The sequence below is a fragment of the Parasteatoda tepidariorum genome, chromosome 3 (assembly GCF_043381705.1).
Source record: "Parasteatoda tepidariorum isolate YZ-2023 chromosome 3, CAS_Ptep_4.0, whole genome shotgun sequence".
Lineage (NCBI taxonomy): Eukaryota > Metazoa > Arthropoda > Arachnida > Araneae > Theridiidae > Parasteatoda > Parasteatoda tepidariorum.
Window position 1 is genome coordinate 89,886,900 of NC_092206.1, and position 27,948 is coordinate 89,914,847.

Here is a 27,948-nt window from a genome sequence, read left to right on the forward strand (position 1 = left end):
AGTGTTGAGCATAATCTTGTATGTCTATACAATTTAAAAACTCCTTGAAAAAATATTTTTTTTGCAATAACGGACCCTATTTGCACAAATTCATAAAAGCGGACCCTGGTTGAAAGAATGTGAGTAATTTTTTCACAATTTCACGAAAAACGGACCTTTCACAAAATGTCTGGACAGACCCCTGTATATAATATAATTTAATATGTCTCATTTTTATACTATGTAAGTTCTGATAACTATCATAGTATAAAAATGAGACATATTAAATTATATTATATATAAATTATATTATTATATTATATATAAATATAATATATTATTTATAATATAATATATTACAAAGAATTATATTATACATAATTTATATTATTTTTCGAGAACAGCGTTTGTGTATATCTGCAAACAACTCATTAAGAGATGTTTAAATTAAGTAAAAGTAGGTAAAATGATAGTTTTTTTATGGAAGGAAGCATGCATCTTTTTAGGAAAGCGTTAAAGCTTGAAAAATATTATCAACACAAACATTCTGAAATGGATGGAGTTCTTATCTGCGTTCTTTTCATGTTAATTAGGTACACAAAAGAAAGAAGCTGTTAAAAAGGTGTGTGTATTCAACGGGCGTTCTCCGTGACCTTTCTTAACGATAAGAAAGCTTCCGCGGCTTTTGTTTCTTGTAGAACATCCGATAATAGGAAGGAAGGTAACAGTTATGAAAAAATATTTATTCACATAAATATTGAATGCTACCCCTTCATAAAAATAATAATATGGATGGATGAGATAGTAGTTCATTTGTATATATGATTATTTATTTTTGAGGTGCCAGTTAAATCTGGCATTCTCTTAAAATGCAGATTTGAAATTGAAGAAAGAAATGCAATACTACAAAATTGGGGGTTGGGGAAAATTAAATAGTATCTACTGTAATTTTGTAGTAAAGCACTACAAAATAAATTGCCACCCTACGAAATTACAGAGGGAACTGAACAGAGAGAATACAATTAAACATAGAGAAAAACAGTGAAATTAAAGAGAAAAATAAGAAAGTAGATCACCCTAGAGTCAACCCTGAAATGAAAGGGGGAGGGAAAATAGCGGAATTTAAAGGAGAACACTGAAAAAATAGAGAATGGAAAAGAGAACCGGAGTAACATTATAAAATTAGAAGGTGAAAATACGGCCAGTAAAAAACAATGGATGACTTAGCAGGGGTCTGTTTAGAAGAAAAACGGAACCATCACAAAATATCTTTTCATAAAAACGGACCCTTCACAAAATAATTTTCTTTTATTCGGACCTTTTACAAATTTGTTAATCTTCATTATTGTTTTGTTAATCGAATAAACCCTTCCCAAAGGCGAAAACAATGCAAACGAATTAAGTTTTGTCTTCGGCAGACGCTTCTTCCATTATTCTTCCGAAATGAATATTCTGCGTTCAGCAGTATAGGCTAAATACCAAATATTTGTATGTTGCATCTCTAATTTTGAAGTAGCAATTGCTGTTTAGTTTTAAAAATAAATGTTTTCTTTATTATAATTTTACAGTGCCGAGCATAATCTTGTATCTATTTACAATTTAAAAACTCCTTGAAAAAGTTTTTTGCAATAACCGGACCCTATTTGCACAAATTCATAAAAGGTTGAAAGAATGTGGTTGAAACCTTGGTTGAAAGAATGTGACTTAAAGTTTATTTTATATTCACAAATTACGAGTAATTTTTTTCACAATTTTACAAAAGTCGGACCTTCACAAAATGTGTGGACAGACCCCTGCTTTTAGATTCATCTGACTAAAGAAAGCATTCAATGCAAACCTATTCACCCATTTATTTCCTTTACTCATACATCTCGAAATCATACTCTACTTTTTAGAGTCATATTTTAGAATATATTTTCTTACTTTTCAGAACATATTTCTTACTTTTTAGAACATATAACTCGCTAATTTGGATTTTTTTTTTTTTTTAGCGTCGTGGTATCGAGAGTCAACTGATTAAATTGTCTTTGTAGTTAAAAATATGAACACCAAATCTCTTTAATTTTGCCTTATTTTCCACACCATATGATATTGTCTAGTAACCATAAAGGGTCAATTGTTAACAAGGAATTGACCCTCCCCGTCTGTTTTTATTTATCATTAAAATGCTCTGTATGGAAGATTCTATAGCCATAGCTGCCAACATGGATCGGAAAAAATCCAGTAGATTATAAATATTTCATGATAATTGTCGCAAAATGTAATAAATATTTCACACATAGGGAATTTTAGGGATTTTTATTGTCATCAAAATAGAAAAACTGCAATATTTTCCAATTACGATTAACTTTAAATGAACTTGAAATGTTACGTATTACGTTTACTCTTAATTTTGAATAGTAATAAGCATTTAATACATCAAAGATTGTTAAAGATTTTTTTTAAAATTAATTTAAAAAGGGAGTTCTGAATAAAAATAAACTTAACATTTTAGAACAAAAAAAGTTTTAAACTGATTTTTACAGATGAGGCTCGTTTTATTATGTATTAGTAACTCTTATTTCAATATTCTAGTAAGCAATAAATGTGCAAAAATTCTATTCGAAAAAGGATTTTTTAAGGAAACTTACTTAATTTTAGGGAATTTTTCTAAAATATAGGAAAACCAGGAGAATTTTTATGAAACCAAGAGAAACTGGCGAAATACAGTAGTCTACTTCAAAAACCAGTACAGTAGGCAGCTATGTTTAGCAGTTATCATACGGAGTTAAAAATTAACTCCTACTCAGAGGTTCTATTAATTTTGTAATGTGCGGAGTATAAAGGCACCACTAACTGAAATAGTACAATTAATTATAGACAACCCAATTTAGAATTTACGGTTACTAATGTTGAACTCCGTAGTCTTGTCATTTTGAATCCAATCCAGAAGACAAGGGAACTCCTAGATCAAGTATTGAGAAAAATTCGCGTTCGTAGAGGACTTTTTGATGGAACACGCATTTGCGTTACATGGAGTGGAAAAACCACGAAAACTTTCCAGGGTTAGCCTAACGACAAGGGGACTCTAACCCGCGATCCGTCTACTACTGAGGATATTTTACGTCAGCACTGTGGTCGGTGCAAGTCAGATGCGGAATTCGTATCGATCAGCCATGGCTGGGATTCGAACCCGGTTCACCTCATTGGAAGGCGAACGCTCAATCCCCTGAACCATCACGGCTCACTTCTATAGTACAGGGATCTACGAAAATTATCATCTATGCAAAGTGTTTAAAAAAAAAGACGAAAAATAATGAAAGAAAAGATGGGTCAATTTTTTAAAATTGCTTTTTGTCACAAAGAAAATATCTTATAGTATTCCAGCAAACATTTAATCTCTCCGATAATGATTTTTCCCAGTAATAGTAAAATAAAAATTGAATTACAATGGGATACCTGCAAGTGGCGTAGTGTGGGTTTCTTCATACTGATGGGTTGTTGAAAGGTGGCATTTGTTTACGTTAGCAACTGTTCGTTCGATTCTATTTCGAGTAAGACAAGCCCGTCAAGTATCCATTCTCTTAATGGATACATCCTATATTTTTGCACTAAGATTCTTTCACCAAGATTTCAATTATTTCACTATAAATATATTTACAGAGACTTAACAGAAAGACACGTGAAACATAAACAAAAAAATTATGCATCGAAGTCACCAGGAACACAAAACAAAAATATATCACGGTTACAATAAAATATTTGAACAAATAAAAAATCTAAGTTTAGTAAAAGATGCAGACAACGTTAAATAAAATTTTAACTTATGTGGAGAAACTTTAAATTTAACATTTTGCTTATAAACGATCAGCTGGAGCTAACGTCATAGGTGATATGTGTGGGCATCTTCCTGAAGTGCAAGTACCCAATTGCAGCAATGCCATGTGACAAGGCTAACATAACCATCACTATGTGTGACCGACAACAGTAAATTTAACTTCATGAGTGATACTTTTTGATAGAATAATTTCTGACCAATACTGGTCGATAAAACTATCTTCTAATTTCCTCACATTTCAAAAATTTTCACACGTCTACAAGGCGGCAAGCGTCCAATGTTAAAGCCTTAAAATGATTTGAGACTTGCTGAAAGCTAACGTAAAATTGTCTTTATTCAAACATCAGAGATGGGATAATTATACTGCCTTGTATATTTAAGGGTCTATTAAAGTGTGTGCATTATGCAACCTATAACAACATAGAGCAAAATCGTATTTTATATTTTCCCTTTATTTTTGGATAATTCGTAGCAACTCAACTCCAAGCAGTATTTTATTTCTGCCAATGGTAATAATTTATCTTCTTCCTCGCCAATCGAACTATCTTCAGGAATAACATATATTTTTCTCTTAAAAGAAATTATTTTGCTTCATCAAATAACTTATTGACTATCGGTATATCATTTTGAAATACAGTATACTCTCGATATCTTAAAGTTGAAGGAACGCTAAAAAAAAATTTCGAGATAGCAAGTTAAGAACCAAATATGTTATAAAAAGTTTTTTAAAAAAATCTTCAATAGCATTTTATAACGAAGAGTCATAGAATATCAGAATAAGTACTAATAAAGATATTTGTATGATACTTGAGAATAAGTCTAAATGCAGCGATGAAAATTTTATTTTTAAAAGCAACACAAAAATAATTATGCATTAAATATACAAGAATTCGCTAACAATAAATTTACATTAATAGAGTTTACTTCAAAATGAAAAAAAAAAATAAAAACTCTACCATCGTGGCTTGTCGACATAGTTTTCGAAATGGTTCATCAATCAATTTTTCTATTCGAAAAATAACTGCTTAGCCATCACTTTCCGTGCTCTCGGACAATTTCATGAAACTTTTTAATATGTGGGCAGCAATTTTTCTAGGGACGTAGTAATTTTGAGGAGTGGCACGCGTGATTTTTTTCGAAAAAATTCATTTTATAGCTTTAAAAGTACTCAACGTAACAATGTTTTGACAAGAAACTCTTCGGCATAAGAATTCAAATTTATCTTAGGTGGATACGTAAGGCTAAGGGAAAAAGCTTACTTTTATCTATTTATTTTTGGCATAACAAGGTTTTCGAGATATCGAGAGCATACTGCAGTTTTTAAATAATTCGAGGAAAAAAGTAGCACTAATTTTTATAAAAACTAATTTAATCATATTGTCGGGTTTTCGAACTTGTGCAATACTGTGACCCGATTCTCGATAAATTTATTTAACAAAGTAGTTAAAAACAAGTGCCCATAATACAAGAATTCTTGCAGCAGTCGGTCCTAGAGTCAGCCATCTAAATGGTGAATGTTTCATAAATCTCTTATTATTTATCTTCTTTTGTAATTTGCACAAAATCTTCCCATCTTGCTAACCAGCCATAAATAAACAAATAAATAACCAGTCCTGTCATTTCGTCACTCATTCCTTTGTGTTTAACCACGGCTAGTTGAGAAGGGGCGTTAATTGCTTATATTTCAGACTGTTCAGGCTTAATTATTTTAATTTGATAGGATTGAAACAAGCTTTCAAAATAAAATCAATTGCATGCACGGTATTGGTTGAACTTTCAGTGGTCTCTCAGTTCCCGGTTCAACTCTGGTACATGAAAAGTCTCGCAAACTCGAGAGAACTACACCACATAACATGAAATGGAGATAATTTAATGTTCCTTGGGCGGCCCTGTACCATTTAATCCAAGGACCAGTACTGTTTCGGGGGTTGGGGATTACTGCTTTAAGGAACTAACTACAAACGTACTCTCATTAAGTGAATGAACTTTAAAACCATTTTAAATGACAATTAATTAATGAGAGCTAATTATTTGCTAAATACGAACATTTAAGAGTTAAATTTTAAAGGTAATTTTTCAACTCTGAAAATACTAATGAGAAAATTTTTAATTTTTTTTTTCTTTATTATGAAAATACAGAAGAGAAAATTTTTAATTTTTTTAAAATCATTCGTCACTTTTTCCGAACAACACTATTTAACAAATTGTTTCTAAACTTAATTTTTTCTTTTTATTTTTATTTAATTACTATATTTATTTAATATTTTAATATTATTTAACTTTGAAACACATTCATAATGTAAGAGAAATCTTTAATCTCATCGTTTAAAATTGTGATTGGTTGCGAAATAGCCGATACAAATAAACAGTTAATAGGCAAAAAGATTAAAAGAAACAAATGAAATAAGCTTTCAAGAAACATGGATGGGAAATCCGGAAGTGGAGCATCTCTTTGGTGGGCGAGAGCCGCAGGGCTATCTTCTACCTAATGAGAGGTCATCATACCACGCAGTTGTCCTTCTGTTTACTTCGAACAAAATATCCACGTGGATTTTTTTAACGGGCCATCCAAAGAAATTAATAAGCAGGCGATAAAGTGACACTCAGCGTTGCTCTTCATGGCCACTTACTTCAAGTGGATGTTAAAACATCACTTCTTCCCCCTTTTTAATTCTACAAGCAGACTGCTGCCCTTTAGCTATATATGAGTATATGAGGTAGAAAATTATTTTATCGAAGAATACTGAGTTGATAACACTGTAACCAGAATCAGTTTTGCTGAGTTAAGCGCTAGATAAAATTAACCACATGCAGATGCAGACTGCTGCTTTTTAGCTCCATATGAGGTTAAAAATCATCATACAGAAGAATAAATACAGTGCTAATGGCACCGTAACCGAAATCGGTTTTGCTGAGTTAAATTAAAACAATATTACGTACTTTAGAAATCTAACTACGTTAAAATCTAATCCTAATGAAATAATAAAAAAAAAAGGGAGAGGAATAATCAGTCAGGAGTCTCGCTGTAAAATCTATGTTTACTTGAATGAGGCAAATTGCTTGAGGGAACGGCGCTGGTGTTGGAATCTGGAGTTCCTTGCAGTCATTGCGTACTATGGATAAGTTAAAGAAAACAAACAATATTATAAACTAATATTGACATAAAAGAAGAATCAGAAGACAAATTTATAGAGCGCTTAGAAGGTCACTGAGCCAAGTTTAAATAGGTTTTTTTTTTCTTTTTTTTCAGAATACAAATTTAAAACATTAATTTTCTAAAAAAAAATATATATATTTTGATTGATATTAAATTGAGAAGAAAAAACACTCTACATAGCCATAACTTTCACATAAACTATAGTTAGTAGATTTTTTTTTTAAAAAAAAAAGAAAAGAAAAAGTGTAGGAAAGTGATAAATTGTTACTGCAGTTACAGAATCTTACGAGCTGCTTCTGGAAAATATTGCCCAATGGAGTTGAAAGGGATTTCGAGCACATTCTTGAAATTCCATGAAGGAATAGTGTGATAAAACTAACAAAGAAACTAGGAAAACTCATTACAAAAAAACAGCCAACAGGTTGCGCTTTGATATAGACATAAAAGCATCAACATAAATCAGAAACACAACAAATTGCACATTACTAATAAGCATAACAGACACGTTTCTTGGTTATCGAAAGATCCACGGGTGCCAATCAACACTTCTAAACTACTACCAGACCTACGATTCAATCAAGCATTACAGACGTGTCTAAACATAACTATACTCGCAGAACTGGCTGTCAGGCCGATGGATATATATAAAAAAAAGGGACGAGAACAATACTGATATTGTTAAGAATAGCACATAAAACATTAATAGTGGACAGTAGGCCGCGTGTCCCTGACCTTTCTGCCTGGAAGACTTCCGGAAAGGAGGGATGGTACATTGTCCAAACTTCAATAGTTGATAATTAAATGGGTAGTGGAGGGAGGGGATAGGCGTGGTTTGCACAAAAGGAAATTAAGCTCCGTGAACTATCAAAAACTACAGAAGGATTGGGTGCTTATCTTCACTGTCATTTAGAAATCGTAGGAAATGCGGTGTTTACATTATATATTAAATATAAAAATACATAACCAACTAATTCTACAAATGCCCTTAGAGCCATAAATATATGTCAGCATAATATATATATATATTAATTGTATAATATATATATTAACCATATGCCATAAATATCTTTACTAACACTATAAATACGTAACTATTATCAGGAGTCTGCTTAGAAGAAATTTGGGTCCGTTAACGAACCCTTCACAAAATATCTTTTCATAAAAACGGACTCTTCACAAAACATTTTAACTTAAAAACGGGCCCTTCACAAAATTATTTTCCTTTTAATCAGACCCTTCACAAATTTGTTTATCTTCATTATTGTTTTTTAATCGAATAAACCCTTCCCAAGGGGGAGGGGGACAAGAAAAATGGATGTAAACGAATTAAGTTTTGTCTTCGGCAGACGCTTCTTACATTATTCGTCCGAAATGAATATTCTACGTTCAGCAGTATAGGCTAAATACCAAATATTTGTATGTTGCATCTCTAATTTAGAAGCAGCAATTGCTGTTCATTTTTGAAAATATAATTTTTTAATTATAATTTTACAGTTCCGAGCATAGTCTTGTATCTATTTACAATTTAAAAACTCCTTGATAAAGTTTTTTGCAATAACCGGACCCTATTTGCACAAATTCATAAAAGCGGACCCTAGTTGAAAGAACGTGAGTAATTTTTTCACAATTTCACGAAAACCGGACCTTTCACAAAATGTCTGGACAGACCCCTGATAATGTATAACTACATAAATGCTCTTAGAGCCATAAATATACATCAACATTATATATTTGTCCACGAGCAATTTTGCATGAGTCTTTCTGCCCACGTATAATTTACACTACTGCTCATTAATTTCAATACCCCACCTTTTTTTTTTTGAAAAAAAAAAAAGAGTATGCAAAATACTGTATTCCGACATAATATTAATGTGGTTGTTGCTTAAATGCTTTTGTGAGTAAAACAAACAATTATAATTTCGGAACTAACTATTATTAAGAGTTATCGCACAATTTTAAGTTCAGTTTTGTAAAATTTCTTCTTCAAATTATATTTATAAAAAAAAAAAAAAAAAAAAACCAGCGGCGAAGGCTTTAATTTGATGTATAAAAACTTCTTTTTCTCCTTATAATTCATAAGCGAGGCGATAAATAGTAAAGAGCTCCAAAAATGCTCGTCAGTCATCACCATTTGTTGTAATTCTTGTTTTGTTCAAACCCATAACATGCTTTATAAAACAGCGATTAAGTTAATAAGGAAATTTAATTGTTAATTATGAAATAAATTATTAATTTAATCTAGAATCAGAAGCAATTGAAAAATAGTATATTTTTTACTACAACTAATAATTTTTGACAGCAATCATTTCTTTACTTCTTCTGAAAATAGCAATAAATATTCCTGATCATTTTTGACCAGTAAAAAAATATATTTTTTGGTTTGATATTAACAAGAAATATTCCTCCAATGTTAGAAAATATTCTTTTTTTTCTTTTTTTTTTGTACAATAATAACAATATTCCTATTAATATACTGTAACCTTATAATAATAAAAAAGATGCATTTTTATTTCTAACAATAACATCAACTGAATCTTCTTTTTTTTTTAATGTTGCATAGCTGCCACCACGGATAGGAAAAAATCCAGTAGATTTTACGAAATATAAATTTCATGATAATTGTTGTAAAATATACTAAATATTTTGCACATAGGGAATTTTACAGATTTTTATAGNATGCTTTATAAAACAGCGATTAAGTTAATAAGGAAATTTAATTGTTAATTATGAAATAAATTATTAATTTAATCTAGAATCAGAAGCAATTGAAAAATAGTATATTTTTTACTACAACTAATAATTTTTGACAGCAATAATTTCTTTACTTTTTCTGAAAATAGCAATAAATATTCCTGATCATTTTTGACCAGTAAAAAAATATATTTTTTGGTTTGATATTAACAAGAAATATTCCTCCAATGTTAGAAAATATTCTTTTTTTTCTTTTTTTTTTGTACAATAATAACAATATTCCTATTAATATACTGTAACCTTATAATAATAAAAAAGATGCATTTTTATTTCTAACAATAACATCAACTGAATCTTCTTTTTTTTTTAATGTTGCATAGCTGCCACCACGGATAGGAAAAAATCCAGTAGATTTTACGAAATATAAATTTCATGATAATTGTTGTAAAATATACTAAATATTTTGCACATAGGGAATTTTACAGTGATCAAAATAGAAAAACTGCAATATTTTCCAGTTATAATTTCACATTAAATGATCTTGAAATGTTATATATAATGTCTATGCATAATTTTGAATAATAATAGGCATTTAATTCATCAAAGATAGCTAAATGAATTTTATAAATGAGGCTCGCTTTATTATGTATTAGTGACACTTATTTAAATATTCAAGCAAGCAATAATCTACACAAAAATTCTATCTCAATAGGGATTTTTTAAGGAAACTTAATTTAAGGAAATTTTCTAAAATGTACAAAAACCAGGAGAGTTTTTATTAAACCAAGTAGACCAGGAGAAACTGGCAAAATCCAGCAGTCTACTGGAAAATCCAGTAGAGTTGGCAGCTATGCAGTTGCTTTCATTTATTTTATTTTTTGCTAATTACAACTGCTAATTGCTGTTTTCTGACTAGTAGCAGTTTATATACGAAATGAAGGTAATATAGTGTTATCATATTTAGCAATAATGATTATGAAAGAACTATTTTAGATAATAAGATAAAAAAGACGTCAAGTAGAAAAATGCACGCAAACTAAGAATCGATTTAAATTAAAATGCATTTGTAAATAAAATATGCTACAAATACACATTTTCGCTTCAGCGTCGCACATACGCAGGAACCGTAAAGAAAGAAATTGCACTCAATATTTTAAATTTTTTTTGAAAAATAATAAAATATTAGTAAAAAGTAAGCAACAGAAGGGAAAAAGATAAAACATTTCTATTTCCGCAAATGACAAAAAAAAAAACGTCAACCTGGAGGAATGACCGCGATATGAAGATGCAACTCTGAGGCACGCGCCCATTGACGTCACACCCAATAACAGATAAGAAAATGAACAAAAAATTTGGTGCATCTCATAGTTTAAATTTGAGAGCACGTAGCGAACAGCTTAGTTATGGAATTTTAAAGATTTTGCTTAAGAATTTAATGTTTGATATGAACTGAGAAATTTATACGCTTTACTTCCTGCGTACGTGAATATCTACGGGGCACATCGGTTAGTTCCTCATGCGAAGATAAAAGTTCATCCAATATGTATTCACTTTAGGTAGTACTTAGAACAGAAATAACTATCAGGTACAGAAAAATAACATTTTTAGGTTAAGTTGTTGTTTTTTGTCAATTTATTCTCCTCAACAAGGCATTAGCAAATTAGATATTTAAGGATGTTTTTCGAAGGCTCCGGCGCAATATGAAATAATGTTTTTTTACGAATAATATGCTATTCTTATAACTGCTGTGAGTTAGCAACTGTTTCTCATGCCTGTTAGGTCAAGTTTAGCCTATCTAAAGTCAGAGCTTATTTTGAAAATGGAGCAAAACGTTATTATGGTGAAAAGCCACAGTTTTGTGAAAATGAAAAGCGTTTGTGGTCAAATTTTTTAATATTTAAAGACGTACTCCAATGCTGCATTACCTGGGTACATAAAAATTTGAGATATGGGAGTGGTTTTGATAATTTTCATTATGGATGAAAATTATCAAAATTGGCGATCAAATCTTGGCAATCTTGAAAAAATGTCACCAAATTGGCGATCAAATTGAAAAAAAAAGCTTAATAACTTATGAAATATTCAAGTTTATTGTCAATTCTAAAGTCCAGATAATTCTTAAAGTCAAAATTATATATATATAGTTTAAAATCTTCGCATTGCTTCAAGTGTAAGGCACTTAAACTGTGGCTTTTTATATTTGTTTTATTGGGCGATAGAGCTTCGAAAAACACTGTTGAAGAAGGGTTGCCATTACATTTTGTCGAGAAGAAACCTATTTCTTCGAGAATACTAAAAAAGTATGGGACGGGGGGGGGACAAGACGAAATCGTGGAAACTGAAAATAACCAATGTAACTGTGACGTAATCAATATTACAAGAATAGCTAAAATTTAAACAAATGAAATTTTAGACTACCAGAAAATAAAAACTCTTCCAAATGTACTTATTAAAAATAAAAATCTCCATATTATATTATTTAGATTCGATATGAGTTTTCATTTTTAACACCATCTGATTATATAAATGAGTATGTTATCTGTAACCATGAAATTCATTGTAGAAGTGTATACGATTAAAATGTGAATTGTTAGTTTAGAAGCCCTAAGGAAAATTTGATTATATATATTTTAAGAATTATTTATATAATTCAAAAATTAAGTTTACTATACTCATTTAGTTAGAATATATTTAGTTAGAATATATTAAAGAAATACCTACATTTTATTTCATTAATTTATGTAGAAATTTACCTTTCATTTCGAATTGTTACTTTTGAGTTTTAACTAACTTTAAAATGATATATTGAATAACTTTGAAAATGCTACTATTAAAACTAAATTACAGTTATAACCAAATTAAAAATTGATATAGTCATACTGTGTACTTCATTTAGAGGAAGAAAAAAAAAAGAATTTCTGACCATTGACCATATCTTGGTAGAAAAGAAGCCTATTTCTCACGGGGAGTTTTTTTTTTTTTTTTTTTTTTTTTTTTTTCCTACTTGGAAAAAATTTACAATTCCTGATTTTAATTTTAGTATATAATGTATTTTAGAGAGTGCCATACAACTAAAATAAGCAAACTAGCACTCCATATTTTGTATTTTATTTCATTACAAGACTTTCATTATCTTGCGATCGTATGTGCGTGATAGAGAAATAATGCAATTGAAAATTCGAATATTTCCTGACTAGCTAGAGCACTCATTTCTCTAGTCCAGCATGCTTGTTGACATGGCAAGAAGCAATAGTTTCCCCGAGAGCTATATACAGATATTATAGTTCTTTTATTGCTTACTATAATTTAACAACGATCAAAATTTCGACACTAGAAGGTTTCGCCCGGAGTTCTATGTCTGAGAAAGAAAAAATAAGTCTTAACAACATTAAAGCAGGGGGAGAGTGGTTTGAACAAAAACAAATATTATCTTTTCATGATCAGATCTTTAGTATTTGTTTTCTGTTTTTTCAGAATAGGTAATGCTTCTGACAGTGATATTTGTTTTCTGAAACTGACAGTAACATTTCTTTGCGTTTTGTTAAAAGATCTGATCATGTTACTGTTTTTATCGATGTAAAAATTTAAATAGATAAACAAAAATAAGAAGCAAAAACGTTAAAACACAGGGCGTCGATAGTGCAAGAATGTGCTCTACCAGGTGGGCTATTGAAAAGCTTTGTAAATAATAGGGTCAATTCTTTACAGGCGTCAAGGTATTACGTATAGAATTTTGTGAAAAATAATTTTTCAAAAACTAAGCTCGATAAAAAATATATTTTTATAAATAAATATTTTATTATAGAGGTAGATAATTTTATAAAAAAATTGCATACGTATTAAAATAAATGAACCTTTAAATTTCGAAATTTTAACTGCAAACTGTAACACATATTTTCATACTTGTAAAATATGTAACTTATTAAATTGTGCATGTATTATAGAGAGATATAATTGTATGAAGAATTACTCACATATTAAAGGAAATGTTATTTAATAACCCATCATGAATACCTAATATAATGATTAAAAGATTTATAATGATTAAAAGATTTATAATGAAATGGGATGATGTACTGTCCTGATGGGTTGTAGAAACGTGGCATTTGTTTACGTTAGCAACTGTTCTTTCCATTCTATTTTGAGTAAGACAAGCCCCTCAAGTATCAATTATTTTAAGTGACACGTTCTTAATTCTTTCACAAAGATTATTTCTCAAAGATTTCAATTCTTTCACTATATATTTACACAGAGACTTAACGCAAAGCCATGTGGCCCATAAACTAACTAATTATGCAACGAAGTTGGCAGGTACGCAAAACAAAAATACATCACGGTTACAATAAAATACATAAACAAATAATAAATCTAAGTTAAGTAAAAGAAGTAGACGTGCGATACAACTCTGCATTTAATTAACTTATGGGTTTCTAACTTATGTAGAGAAACTTAGTTCAGCTTAAATACGCTATTTTACTGATAAAGATTAGCTGGTACTGACGTTATAACTCACAGGTGTGGGTATGGGAGGTTTTTTTCTTGAAGTGCAAGTCCCTAATTAAAACTGCAACTAATTAATGTTGTGAAATGACAATCGGGCATGAAGAGAGGGGGGAAGGGATGCAACGAATCCAGGCGTCAAATCAAATGAAGCATTTGTGGGGATGGTAGATATCGAACCTTCATCTATGAAAAGGTACCCCTAGATAGAATCGAGTTAACATATCTTATATACTAGTGAATAGGAATTGTATATTTGTAGTGGTAGATACACTATAGCAGGGGTGGCGAACCTTTATACACTAACGTGCCATTTTTTTCTAAAACATTGTTTAATGAGGTCATAGACGTGCCGTCAAATATTTTTGACTCCGTGATTATTGGAAAAATAATAATACATTTGTATGCTTCATACTATCAAATCAAAACACTTTATTTACATTGGGAAAAAAAAACATTTTGCCATGTCTTAAAACAACTTAAAGTAATATCAGTGTGAGTTCTGTTGTTGCAGATTAGATGACAAATAACTTATATTAAGTTGTAAGATGTTAGTTTAAGCAGGACTGTTAATTTTTGTTGCTAGTTATTTATTGTTAGCTTGCTTTTTATGGTTATTAATTGTTTTTTTTAGCATTAATTGTTAATTTTTTTATTAATAATTGTTCATTATTTTGTTTNTGAAGGGTCCGATTAAAAGATAAATCATTTTGTGAAGGGTCCGTTAACGGACCCAAATTTCTTTTAAATAGACCCCTGACTAGTGAATAGGAATTGTATATTTGTAGTGGTAGATACACTACAGTATACACTACAGTACACATTCAAGCGAAAGCTTGGTTTAAAACGTAAAATCTGTTAATAAATTACTAGAATTACTTTTATTAAAAAAAATTATCAGATTAATTCTTTTTTACAAGAGAATTATTTCCGTATTCATTTATATAAGAACAAATATCAAGTATAGATTTAAATTTTTATGAGTCAATAAATATAATTTTAATGTGTTCCCCCCTTTTTTTAATCTGGTTTTCTTTTCTTTTTTTTTTTTTTTTTTGTTTTTTNTTTTTTTTTTTTTTTTTTTTTTTTGTTGCTCCATCTGGATATTACATTATTACACTCCGTTTCTTTTTAAGGTTCATTTAGTCTAGAAGTTTGCTAGGGGCATCTAGATGCATTAGTACTCGTCTGATTGGGATCATATAGTGATTTTATCTAAACAGAAGAAAGGAAAAGATAATGGGGTGAACAATTGGAAAATGTTTGAGGAACTTTTTTGAGTTATTTTCAGAACAAAACAGAGAGCAAAAAAAATTTTTCTTTTCAATTTAGAATGTAATTTACATGGAAACTCAAAAGCATTTATATGACACCGAAATTTTATCTAAATCTATAGAAATGGTATATAAATCGATGAACTTAAAGGTATCAATTACAAGACAACAAATGAAATGGGTGAAAAATACACATCTTACAATCTAGTGAAAACATTTTAAACAAACGACTGGATTTACCATAATCTGCCGATTACGTTAAGAGAGATTGACTGGCTTCAACGATGCGTTGAAGAAGAAAGTCAAAACAATAATCTGTTTTACCCACGAGTCGCACTCGCCCGATTCCGTATCTTCTGAAACAAATTATCTCTCAGGCGTTTGATAAATGCCGCCATTCTGAATGCACAAAATATTTTAAAAATTTAGAGTAAAAAGAAAAACTGCCAATTTAAAGAGACGGAAGAGACAGCTTTCATTTTATCTTCATGAACACAGACTACATTAATAAATAATGAATATATTTTTGGCAACAAGGGTGTAGAACTTTGGGAGGCATAAAAAGAGATATTCGAAATAAATAATATTAATAAAAATGTCAATACAAAAGTGGAACTAAAAAAATTTTAAGAAACACACCTCTTTAATCACTTAAAAATAACGTAAACAAAAAAGTTATATAAATACTAATATTTGTATAGAAAAAAAAAATAATTGAGAATCCGTTTTAAGAAAATGGTCCGTAATTAGTTATGCTATAGTAATTTATGGAAATTACAGTTATGTATAAAAAAGTGTTTTTCAAAAATGTGTTTAACCCCAGACGAGGGAACACCAAAATGTTAATAAAATAAATGTATTCCATTATTAGTGAACTATTTCATTCACAGTATTAGTGAACGTGATCCTGATGTGTTAAATCAATTCATCCGCAAAAAATTGGCCAAAGGTTCTCAATCGCATAGTGATATCGGTCACTAAGAGACATTGCCCGGTATTTCTTACATGGACATTTTTTTCTGATCTAAATCGTTTAAAAATCATAAGAATCACCGGACAAAAATGATTTTTAAAGATAAAAAAAACTATCCTTAGTTCGGAAGGAAAATGAAGAAATGTAAAAATATATTTAAAAAAAAAAATAAAAAAAAAATTAAAAATTAAAACTGTAAAACAAACTGTGGCAAACTCAAATCGGAAAATTTTTTAGCGTTAAATTGACTCAAAACGTCAATTGCACCAAAAAAAAATGAAGAAAAAAAACACTTAGTTTTTTATTAATTTAAAATATTTGTTCGTTTTAAAGCTTGGTCAATAATTTTCAGCAAAATAGTAGATAGTTTAAAAAGAAGGGGCTGTTACGTGTTTGAGGTACTCAAACTGTGGCTTTTTATTTATTTAGCTAGAGCTTTGTAGCAAAAATATATGAATAAAAAAACTTCGAATGAAATTATACAGAACAAAAAATTGCCCACAAACAATACAATGCAACAGGCACAAGCGAAAGTCTTACTTGCACGTTAATCACAAAAACGAAACACGGTACGCGAACTACATAGCAGCGCTGCCGCTAACGTGTAGTTTATAGAAAACATAATATGAAAAGATGGAATGACCTAATGTTCTTAATAAAAGGGGAAAGAGAAGTGTATTTTAAATAGACACGCACACTCATATTCCACCCCCTACCCCCGAAAGCTTTGATTGTCTGGATACATTCGAAGTTGAGTAACAGCAAAACCACAGACAGAAAATAACAACGTGAAAAAAAAAGAGGTTAATGTTCTGATCTTGAATGTTTAAGGACATGACCTATATAAAGTACAGATTCAAAAAACGAACACGAGAAGAAAGAGCTTAAGTTCGAGTGGTCAGTTGGGTTGCAAGTAGCCTTGATAATTTTTAAAATTTGAAAATTATCCTACCTATGGTATCTGTTCAGCTTTAGGCGATGAGTTTAGAATAAAAATATGAGTAGACGTGCTTGAATCGTTTAAATGTTAACGGAAAAATAAAGCAAACAATAAAAAATTTATAATTTTAAAATTTTTAATTTGAATTGAAATTTTTTTAATTTGAACTGAAGAAATCGATGTATATGTTTGAATCGTAACTGCGAAAACAGAAAAAAAATGAACATCAAAAAGAATCCGAAATTTTGACTCTGAATTTCTTGTTAAAGAAAAATAGATATAGTTGAATCGTTACGGTAAAAAGCGGGAAATCAAAGAGTAAATAAGAATTCAATTTTTTTTAACTTTAATAACTAAAAAATATAACGAATCTACAGAGATACATTTGAACAAATAAAGAGGATGCTATACCACGGAAAAAACTCTTTATGGTAAATTCTGTTTCACCTCCACTAGTAATATATTTTATTTTAAAACCGTTGTTGAATAGCCGACCGAATTTTCAGTTCACGGCTACTAATGTTCAACTCCGTAACCTTGTGATTTAGAACCCAATCCAGAAGACAAGGGAACTCCTGAGCCAAGTAGTGGGAGAAATTTGTCTTTGTGGACGGCTTTTTGATGGAACTAACCCACATGGAGAGGAAAACTTCCCACGGTTAGCCTGACGGCAAGTCCGGACTCTAACCCATAATCCGTCTACCACCGAGTATATTTTACATCAGCACTATGGTTTGTGCGAGTGGGGTTTGGAATTCGCATCGACCAGCCATCGCCGGGTTTCGAACCTGGTTCCCCTCATTGGAAGGAGAGCGCTCTATCCCCTGAATCACCACGGTTCTCTAGTAACATATTATAATAAAATTAAGACTTTGTGGCCTGTCTCTCTGATTAGTCTAGAACCGCTCGTTCTATGGTCCTGAAATTTGGAAAGCAATCGCGAGGACCAATTTAAGCCTTCCAATCCTAAAATTCCTTCGAAATTTTCAATTAAATCGTTCGGGAGAGACATGTAAAATGCAATTTTCTGATTGGTTTAGCGCTGTTACCCATTGATTTAAATTAAACTACAGGCGGTTCTTTTTTTACTTTCCAAATATTTTAAAAGTAACATCATTGTTTGCTAGCTTATAGCGATTTAAAAAGGGGTCTATTGTAAGTTTTTTAATAATTATTTATTAGTCGTTACATCAGATAAATTAAAGGGTTATTATTTTGTTTGTTCAGTAATAGTTTTACTTTTAAAATCTGTTTCAATAAAACTAATTTAAAATCAACAGAAAATGAAAAAAAAAAGTAATGTATGGAAAAGGAAGATTAATTAATGGAAAAATGGTACTTAGTTCAGGAGAAACGTAAAAAATCGCCATACTAATATTGACGCCAATGATGCTAAATTAAATTTGGTAACAGGCACTACCAGTATTATGGTATGTGTGTACGGTACGGTAATATGTAGCATAAATACAATAGGTACAAATAGATATTTAGTACTTATTAAAACTGCACCAACACTAACGAAATGACTCTTTTTTGCAAAATAATACGCTATTTTCGTAACTGATCTGATGACTATTAGGTCAAGTTCCTGCGACGCCAAACCAGTGGTGGGACGCAAGCCCATGCAGGAGTCGCAGCACGGATTAATTTTGTAAGGTCAAGTTCAGCCTATCTTCAGCCAGCACCCTTTATCTTCATTCTGAAAATGGTCAATGCGCAAAATGTCAATATAGGGGAAAAGCCACAGTTATGAGAAAATGAAAAGCTTTTGTAGTCTAATTTTTTAACATTTAAAAACTTTCTTCAATGCTGCATTATCTGGGGTCTTAAAAATTTGACATAAAGGAGAATTAGGCATTGAATTTGACAATTTTTGTCTACGAGGAAAAACGTCTGGAAAAAAAAGCTTAATAACTTTAAAATATTTTAGTTATTGGTCCGTTCTAAAGCCCCGATAATTCTTAAAAGCAAGATGGCACATACAGTATAAAATTATAGCTTTGTTTCAAGAGTAAGGCACTTTAAACTGTGGCTTTTTTATTTTCCTTGGCGAAAGGACTTCGAAAAACCATATTAAATATGAAAATGCAACAAGAGTAACTTAATAACAACAAGACTTGACTTTCGAAGGAAAGTTTTCTCCGTGAACTTTTCGAACCTTTTTCAATTCCCATGACTGGTGGATTAGTCACACGAAGCTACCACTAAATTCCCTCGTTAACCGCCACTTAAATCAAAAGCTTCTTTCCACATGAATGAACCGCAAAATTTATTGCATCATTCCCTAGACTTTATAAGCACTGATAAATGGTGGTCCCTTCTTGGAACAAAATGAAAAAACGTTGTTCCAATCTAATCATCATTGCCCTTCCTATTACTTTCAGATGGGGCACAGATTAAAAAATCGAATCTCAGGGACGTTTGCCCTTTGAAGAACACCACACAACAAGGAAATCTGTTAAGTAAAATAATAACATATCAATTTACGATTTTAAGATGCGCGGGTATTCCGTCTAACTAACTGAAATGACATTAAGAACTCTATTTTCTGATAACGTATTTTACCGAAAAGAAATTTTAAAAAATATGAATTTCCCGCAAGATGCAAAGACAATTTTTATTTTCTTCTTCTCTATAATCATTAGTTATTGTTAATGTAAACCATTAATCAAATGACGGATCCTTAAATTGTATTGAAGATGTTTCAGACTCATTTTATTTCATAACCGTCGTTGAACAAACGACTCCATTTTTGGGTTTACAACTACTAATGTTCAACTTCGTAGCCTTGCTATTTGAACCCTACCCAGGAAGGAGACAAGAGAAGTTTGCCTTCGTGGAGGACTTTTTGATGGGACTAACCAGCATTATCGTTACAAGGAGAGAAAAAACCACGAAAACCTTTCACGGTTAGCCTGACGACAAGGGGACTCTAACCTATGATCCGTCTACCACTGAGGATATTTTACGTCAGCCCTATGGTCGGTGAGAGCCAGGTGCGGAATTCGTATCGACCAGCCATCGCTATGATTCGAACCCAGTTCCCCTCATTGGAAGACGAATGCTCTATCTCGTAAGCTACCACGGCTTCTTTCAGATTCATTGTGAAAAATCTGCCTCAAATTTTCTGAATTCAAAATTAACACAAAATATGTTTTTTTTTTTCTGTGAAGCTCCTGTTAATTCAGAAAAGAAAAAAAAAACTGTCTGTCATGGAGTTGTAGTTAAGTGTCATGAAATTTGTTATGGGTCCGATTTTTTGATAAAATACTTTGTGAAAGATTAGTTTCAACAATAAAATATTTTGTGAAGGGTCCGCTTTAACGATAAGAAACGCTTTCAAGAATGCCCTTCTTATCCGACATGATCTTAGGATGAAAAATTAAATATTAATTAAATTTATTGATACAAACACATTACATTCAGGAAACACAAAAATATATTTTTTCTTTTTCAGTAAAAAGCTATAACACAAGTGTTTCAAAAGTTGCTTAAGTTAGTAGAAACAAAAAAAGCGAAATAAAAGCTACACTAATGGAATTTAAAGCTTGGCTCAGCAGGGTTGTAAAAAAACACATGCTTTTTAGAGGGGAAAAAACTCACTGTGCTTTTAAGGGTTTTAGAATTTTTCTCGGGATTTTATTCATATATATTTATTTATTTATTTTTATTATTATATATATTTTTTGCAGTCTTAGGGTAAATCTTTCTACACTAATAAACGACGTTAATTTTATGTTATTGTGTTAATTTAGCTATATTTTGAAAGTATCATTCTAAACTGTATGTAACAAAGTCTGGGAAAATAACATTTAAAAAATATTTTTATAAATAAATTAGTTTTCCATCTCATTGACTTGTAATTCTGAAAATATTACCCATTGTATCATGTTAAAACAACAGTTTCAATCGTATTGTGAATTAGTCTGTCAAAATTTTAGGAGAATACATTAGTACATTATTTGCAATTTCTAATTAAACTTGTTCTAAAAAAGATAAATGAAAAATTTCAAATCGCAGAATATAAAAGTAATGGAAATCGGATATAAACTTGATATCTAGCGCTGATTTGTTAATAATAAAATGTAATCATGAAGAAAAAAAACTACCCGGATTGTTGTTTTTTTTTTGTGTGTAAGATAAAATTATAATGACCCTACGGCACAGTGCTTCTTATAAGCTTAAGTAATAATTAATTAAAAAGAATATGTTTTCAGTTTTAAAACATTCTTTTAACAGAGATAACAATTCATGCAGTCAGATAAGTATTTGTCTGAAGTTTTTACATATTTAAACCTTATTTATGGAATGAAAACAAAATTCGTGAACCCACCTTTTTTTATAATGATATTAACTTTGATAGGCATTATATTAATCTCTAAGGTTATAAACTTTACACTATTAAACGTTAAATAAAAATTATATTTAGATTAAAAATAAAAATTTTACTTTTTCCTTTTTTAAATTGCAAGGAAAATGCTATTAAGTCATTTCAAATAGAATTCGCTAAAATGACCTTCAGAATTCTAGATTTGAGGAAGAAGCAGATTCAAAACAATAACGCATCTATAGAAAGGTAATTATTCCAGAGTGACATAACGTGATATCGAGTGGTCAAGGTTGACCAACCAAAATGCCACAACAATCAAACACTACATCATCCAATGAAATATTTGTCAATATCTATTTTTAAGAAACGATGAGAAATCCCATTAGAATTTTTCTCTAATAATTCATTTTAATTGTTGTTGGAACATATGAGAACCAGGGTTGGGTTTTTGCCGTCAAAAACTGGTTTTTGACATGACAGTGGTAAAAACCGCGTTTTTACCGGTAAAAACTGTCAAAAACCTACCGTTTCCTTTCATTTATGGCATATAGCGGACAATATATTATTTTCACATAATTGCCTTTATAAATGAATGTTGTAAATGATTGCTATTGATTTTGCAACTATATACATGTATTCTTATAGAAGGATATACATTCATACAGAAATATTGTAATATACTTATTGAAAATAGTGATACTTACTTTTATCATTATAGCTTGATTTGCAAAGGATTCAAAATTTTGCACTTCTTAATTGTTAGAAATAAACAAACAAACAAAAAAGCTTGGAACTATTAATAAATTCAAGAACTAAAAAGAAGAATTTAAAATTTGGCATTTCTTAAATATTAGAAATAAGCTAAACAAAACTTTCAAAACTTGTAACTACTAACAAACTCTAAGTCAAGAATTACTGCTATTTTGTCAAGTTAAAAGCTTTTATTCAGTTGAAAAAGCACATTAAACAAAACTTAATTACAAACAAAATTATATGTTCAGTAGTCGGGGTCACTGTGCCGAAGCATACGATAGCAAGTGACTAATTTTGCACATTTTTCATTGCCCAGTCGATTTCTGAGTTTAGTATGAATGAGTCTGAAATTCAAGAATAATGAGGATTCGAGATCATTGAGGATAATGATAACAAAAGGTTAGTGCAATGTTGCAAGGAAACTCTAAAAGGATTTCCCAGGCTTTTTCATGTCTCATTTCTGTGTAAAATATTGAAAACAAAAATGATAAGAAAAGTTTATTTTATGAGGCTTTCTTACATGTGTTTCTCAAAGCAAGATTTTATGAATGAAAGTAATCAATCTTGACATTCTTCAGTAATGTAATATGCCCAACAAAATGCTTGGAAATGTTGAAAATTTTGATTAGTATCCTAATATCTTACTTCAAATAGTATGTTTTGATATAATCATGTTGGGAAAATGCAGGAATCTGTTCTTAAATATCTTTTAGCAACTTTGTTTTAAATTTTATTTCCAAAAAAAAATAAATTTTAAATTATAAGCAGTTAAACTCAAATAAAAATACAGTTTTATCCAAACTATGGGTTTTTGACATGACGGTAAAAACCATGGTAATAACCGGTAAAAACCGTCATGTGTAAAAAACTTGCCAACCCTGATGAGAACCTTATCATGAAAAAAGATAAATAAAGCATAAATGTGGCATTGTTTGATATTTTTAATTCTTTGCAGCTTTTTTAATTAATTTCTTATGGCAATGTTGCTCTATCTCGTAATATTTTAGCAACCTATTGAATTTTTAAGAGTCGAAAGTTGTGTAGAGTGTCTATAAACTGTTAAAACTTCAAGCAACTCGGTTAAAAATTAAAAGCTACCATACCAAATGTTAATAGGAAAAGGCACTTTTAAAATCTACACACAAAAGCCTCGCAAACTTTTTTAAACCAGGAATTCACAAAAACCTTGTGACATGTCATGAAATCTTGTGAATTAAGTTGCACTATTTTTATACTTACTAGGGAGGGAAAATTTTTCTTATTTTAAATTTAGTTTTGTTAACAATATCCATAAAAAAATTATAGCTAATATATAAGATAATAAATTTATCCATAAGATGAATTAGTCAGTAGTTATTCATGACTGCGTTTCTTTAACTAGATCTTTTATTAGGTGATTATTTTCAGAAAAGTTAAAAACTACCTAGAATTTTTAAAATTAGATCATTAACATACACATAAATTTTTAATACACCAATTTAGAATTCTATTTATCCCTTCCTAAGGCCATATTTTATAAATATACTTCCCACCTATGATTTGTGTGGTCTTCTGATGATAATTTTGATAGATAAAAATTAATGATTAGCATTATATCACTAGGTTACATAAATGTGGAAAACAGAAGAGGTAAGCCAAGAAAAGAGGCCAATACAGAGGAGATTCATCATTTGATAATTTCTCGTTTTATTTGCAGTTAAAATACAGAATCAATAAATTTTATTATCCGTGCGCATTTTTTATACTGAATACAACATTTTGAAATTCCCACTTACGTCCCACCCCTAAAATGATTTCAATTAATTTTAGGTAATAAGGCAGTGTTCTCCCTCAGTGCTTTTAGAAAGGCAGCCCACCCCCTTGGCCTCTGATTACCATAAATGCACTCATAGCCTTTTTGTAAAAATTAACTGCTATTCCTTAAAAACTCTGCCCTTTTATTTTTTCAGGCAAAGGTTGTTTTCTTAACCACCTGTTTTAATGAAAATTCCACTTCTGATTTATTCAGCAACTGATAAATTTTTAATTTTAATTTCATTCCCTTATTTTAATACTATTTTTATTACGTTGTCCCGTTCTATAGTTTCAATTTGCATAATATGACAACTCCTGAGATATACACTTCTTTCATTTGATAATTGGGGTATATTAATGAATTTTTTTGTGTTTTTAAATTTTAACATTATTTTATTTAATTAAATACCTCCTTTTGTTTAAAAATGCACCTTTAAATATTTATTTTCTCATCATTTTCAGTTCAAAATAGCATAAAAAAGAACTTTAAAGTTTTTCATCAATTACACTCAGTATACTTTTTGTGAAGAAAATGTATACACAGAGATTGTCTTTTAGCTTGAGTCTTAAATTATCTTTCAAAAGCTTCAAATTTTTCCATTGTTTTGATAATGAGTGAGAATTACTTAGTGAAATATGCACATGCAGGAGTATAAAAGGGCAGCCTAAAAATTGAGGATCAAATTCAGTTATTACATATTTTGATAAATTTTATCAGTGTTAAGTGAGTAACCTTTCAAAACTCAAACGGCCCTTTTCTGTGAGGAAGCGCACTGCCCATTTTTATTCCTATTGAGAACTCTGAATAAGGAATTTCTTTTTACAAATCAATCTCTAGTATACCAAAACATAGTCTTACTAAAAGAATATGATCCAATAAAGGGTTAAAATTGCAAGAATATTTTCATGTCTCTTTCTCTGTACCAACTCTATGTTTTGTAAAGTGTACACTCTGGTTAGAGAATAATGCAGGGTGAAGACTAATTATAAAGGTAGCAATTGAAGTCTAGATATACTGAAAGATCGAAAACAAATTTTAAATTATTGTAAGAAAGTTTTATTCTAACATAGTAAATTCTATAATATTGGCTAATTATTCATTAGCAGTCTTTTCGAAAGTTCATTCAATGCCTGAGCCCATCTTTTAGTAGTACAATACTCATTTTAAAAATAAAACGAAATTATTTCAATTTCAAAATTTATTGATTACCCCTTAAAATTATATACTTTTGTTCTTAAAATATTTTCCTGCAAAACTTGTAAATCTTGGCAGGAAAGGTTTGGAGAACTAAAAACAAAAACTTTGGAACAAGAACCACATCAAAACATGTCAGAACAAATGGCAGAAGCATTGAAGAAATTGTTTGAACTTTTGAAAAGTTCTTATAATGCATTAACAAAAGCAAATTATTTATTTATTTTTTAAAAAGGATCGGAAAGATAGAATTCTTTTAGAAGGCAATTAAAAATGTTGCTACCAAAATGAGACTCTTAACAAACTGCATTCTTTATTTTCGAACAACATATTCTGTATAATGTTTATCAAATCTCAACTAAATTGAAATTGAAGAAATAAACAGTTAAGCTTTTAAATATGTAATAATTATTGATACTGTACAATTTTAAATTTTTTCTGTACTTTTATACTTTGGAGGAAAAATTTCTGAAAGACAGGACAAATACTGCAGCTCTTTGTGATAAAAACACAATTTTTAAAGGAAAATCTATTCAATGTTGTTGAAGCAATATAACAATATAATAATAAGTAAATACATTGCCTAGGTAGCTAAATTCGACATAAATTTAATAGACATAAATGTTAAGAATGCTAAAGTAAATAAAAGTAATTTTACTGCTAACTTAGCACTTCAAATTAGAAAATTTTTTAAAAAATTGCCATTTGCAAACCAACATTTTGGAAAATTTTGTATGATCAATTTTAAGTGAATTTTTTTTCTAAAAAAAAAAGGATTTAAAAACGAAAAAATTTCTAGGAATGGCTTATTTTATAGAAAACATAAATCTATTTGAACAATTTAAATAGCTATATTCTACAAATTATACAGAGTTAACTGCTATATTGCATAAATTGCATCTAATGTAAATTACAGATACTTCAGAGAAAAGAATAAAATGATTCTAAAAAATGTTAATTAATTTGACAATTATTTAAGAAATTTTTAATGCTAATAATGGAATTATATTTACTAATGAATGAATACTTCGATGATCAATTAGAATCCAAAATTTATGAAAAATGGGACTGAACCTGATAGCAAGTAAAAAGTTATCACATAATTTATACAGCTTATTTCCAATTTAAATCATAATAAATTTAATAATTTCTATATCACTTTCAGAATACTTTTTATGCTTCATTTTACTTATAGATAATCAAAATATTAATATTAAAAGGTTAAACACATCAGTTGTTTAATTAAACTTGCTAATAAAGTTTTAGAAATAGAAATAAATTTTGGCAAAATCAACTTTTCAAAAAGAAATATGCATTCTTTACTTAGTATAATTTTTCCCTTAAAAAATTAAAATGAAGGGATTTATCTTTTCATAAATTTAAGTGATACATTTAAATAAGAAAAATAAATAATTTTTATAATTTCATACATGTCATTCATAATAAATGAAATTTCTATTAAAAATATAGTTTTACTTTTAAAAATTAAAATTTAACTGCTACTTTTTCTTTTTCTAATATAAAAACAACTGCATCACTTACACGAAAGAGAAATTTCATGTAGAATAAATCAAAAAATATTTAAAATAGAATATAAACTACTCACCGCCTTTAGTAACACATATTCTAACAGGACTCCCACTTTTACAGCAGTGATTTAACCAGGCCACAACATCCCTCTGTGTAAATCCAGCGAGTTTTTGTCCCTGGATTTCTAATATCACATCTCCATTCTCTAAATATCCAGAGAGATAAGAAATCCTAGACTGCACCAAATCATCAAAATAAGCGAACTCCCCTTTGTCCGAACCCCCTCGAATTGTCAAATTCAAAGTCCCCTCGGGACCAGTACACACTGTACACTCTTGCACGTTGTTACTCCAATGGGTTGTTTTGGAATCAAATTGCACAGGATGATGGTGATTCGACAAGGATTCTTTATTGGGCGTGATAGGTCTTTTTAGGGAAGATTTGGACATTTTTAACGGATCATTTGACAGATTTCGAAAAAACGCACACCTCAGAGGTTACGGTGTTGTAAGATCCAAGAAGAATCGATGAAAACACGAAGCCTAACGTAATTCCTTTCAAAATATTCTTCTTCGGAATCATTTTGAATGGTGTGTAAAATCGCAAACGATTCACATTCATCGGAAATAAACGTGGATCTTCATTTTTCAATAGAGTAGGAGAGAACACAGAACCAAAACGTCACCGATTACCTGCCAACTTACAGGATATTTAAATTCTAAATCACGTTTACGATAAGAAGACGACCGTCGCACTCTCTCGCGGCAGTACTTGTGGCCATCTAAAACAGGTGGGCGCATGCGCGAAAAACGCAACCAACCTCACCGATACAGGTGAACGAACCTGTTTTTTCGAAAAAGCATATTCCATCTTCCATAAAATTAAACTCTCTCTTTCATTAGAGTAAAATCTAATAAAAGCATCATTTACTACTTCTTGGCTGCCCGACTTAGCGCTTTTTTTTAAGGAAAAAGTGTCAATAATTTATTCTACAGTATATCTCTCATCGCTTTAT

General features: G+C 30.0%; 1 protein-coding gene across 5 annotated transcripts in view; it reads right to left on the minus strand.

Annotated features, from left to right (window-relative positions):
• The window catches only part of LOC107450753 (membrane-associated guanylate kinase, WW and PDZ domain-containing protein 1), a 92,788-nt gene extending 65,067 nt beyond the window's left edge, over positions 1–27,721 (minus strand). For all 5 annotated transcript variants that reach the window (XM_071178961.1, XM_071178962.1, XM_043052997.2 and 2 more), the window contains exon 1: positions 27,010–27,721. In XM_071178961.1, the coding sequence (XP_071035062.1) occupies positions 27,010–27,382 (373 nt within the window). In that variant the 5' untranslated portion in view covers positions 27,383–27,721. The remainder of the gene's footprint in view (positions 1–27,009) is intronic.
• Between the last annotated feature and the right edge of the window lie 227 nt (positions 27,722–27,948).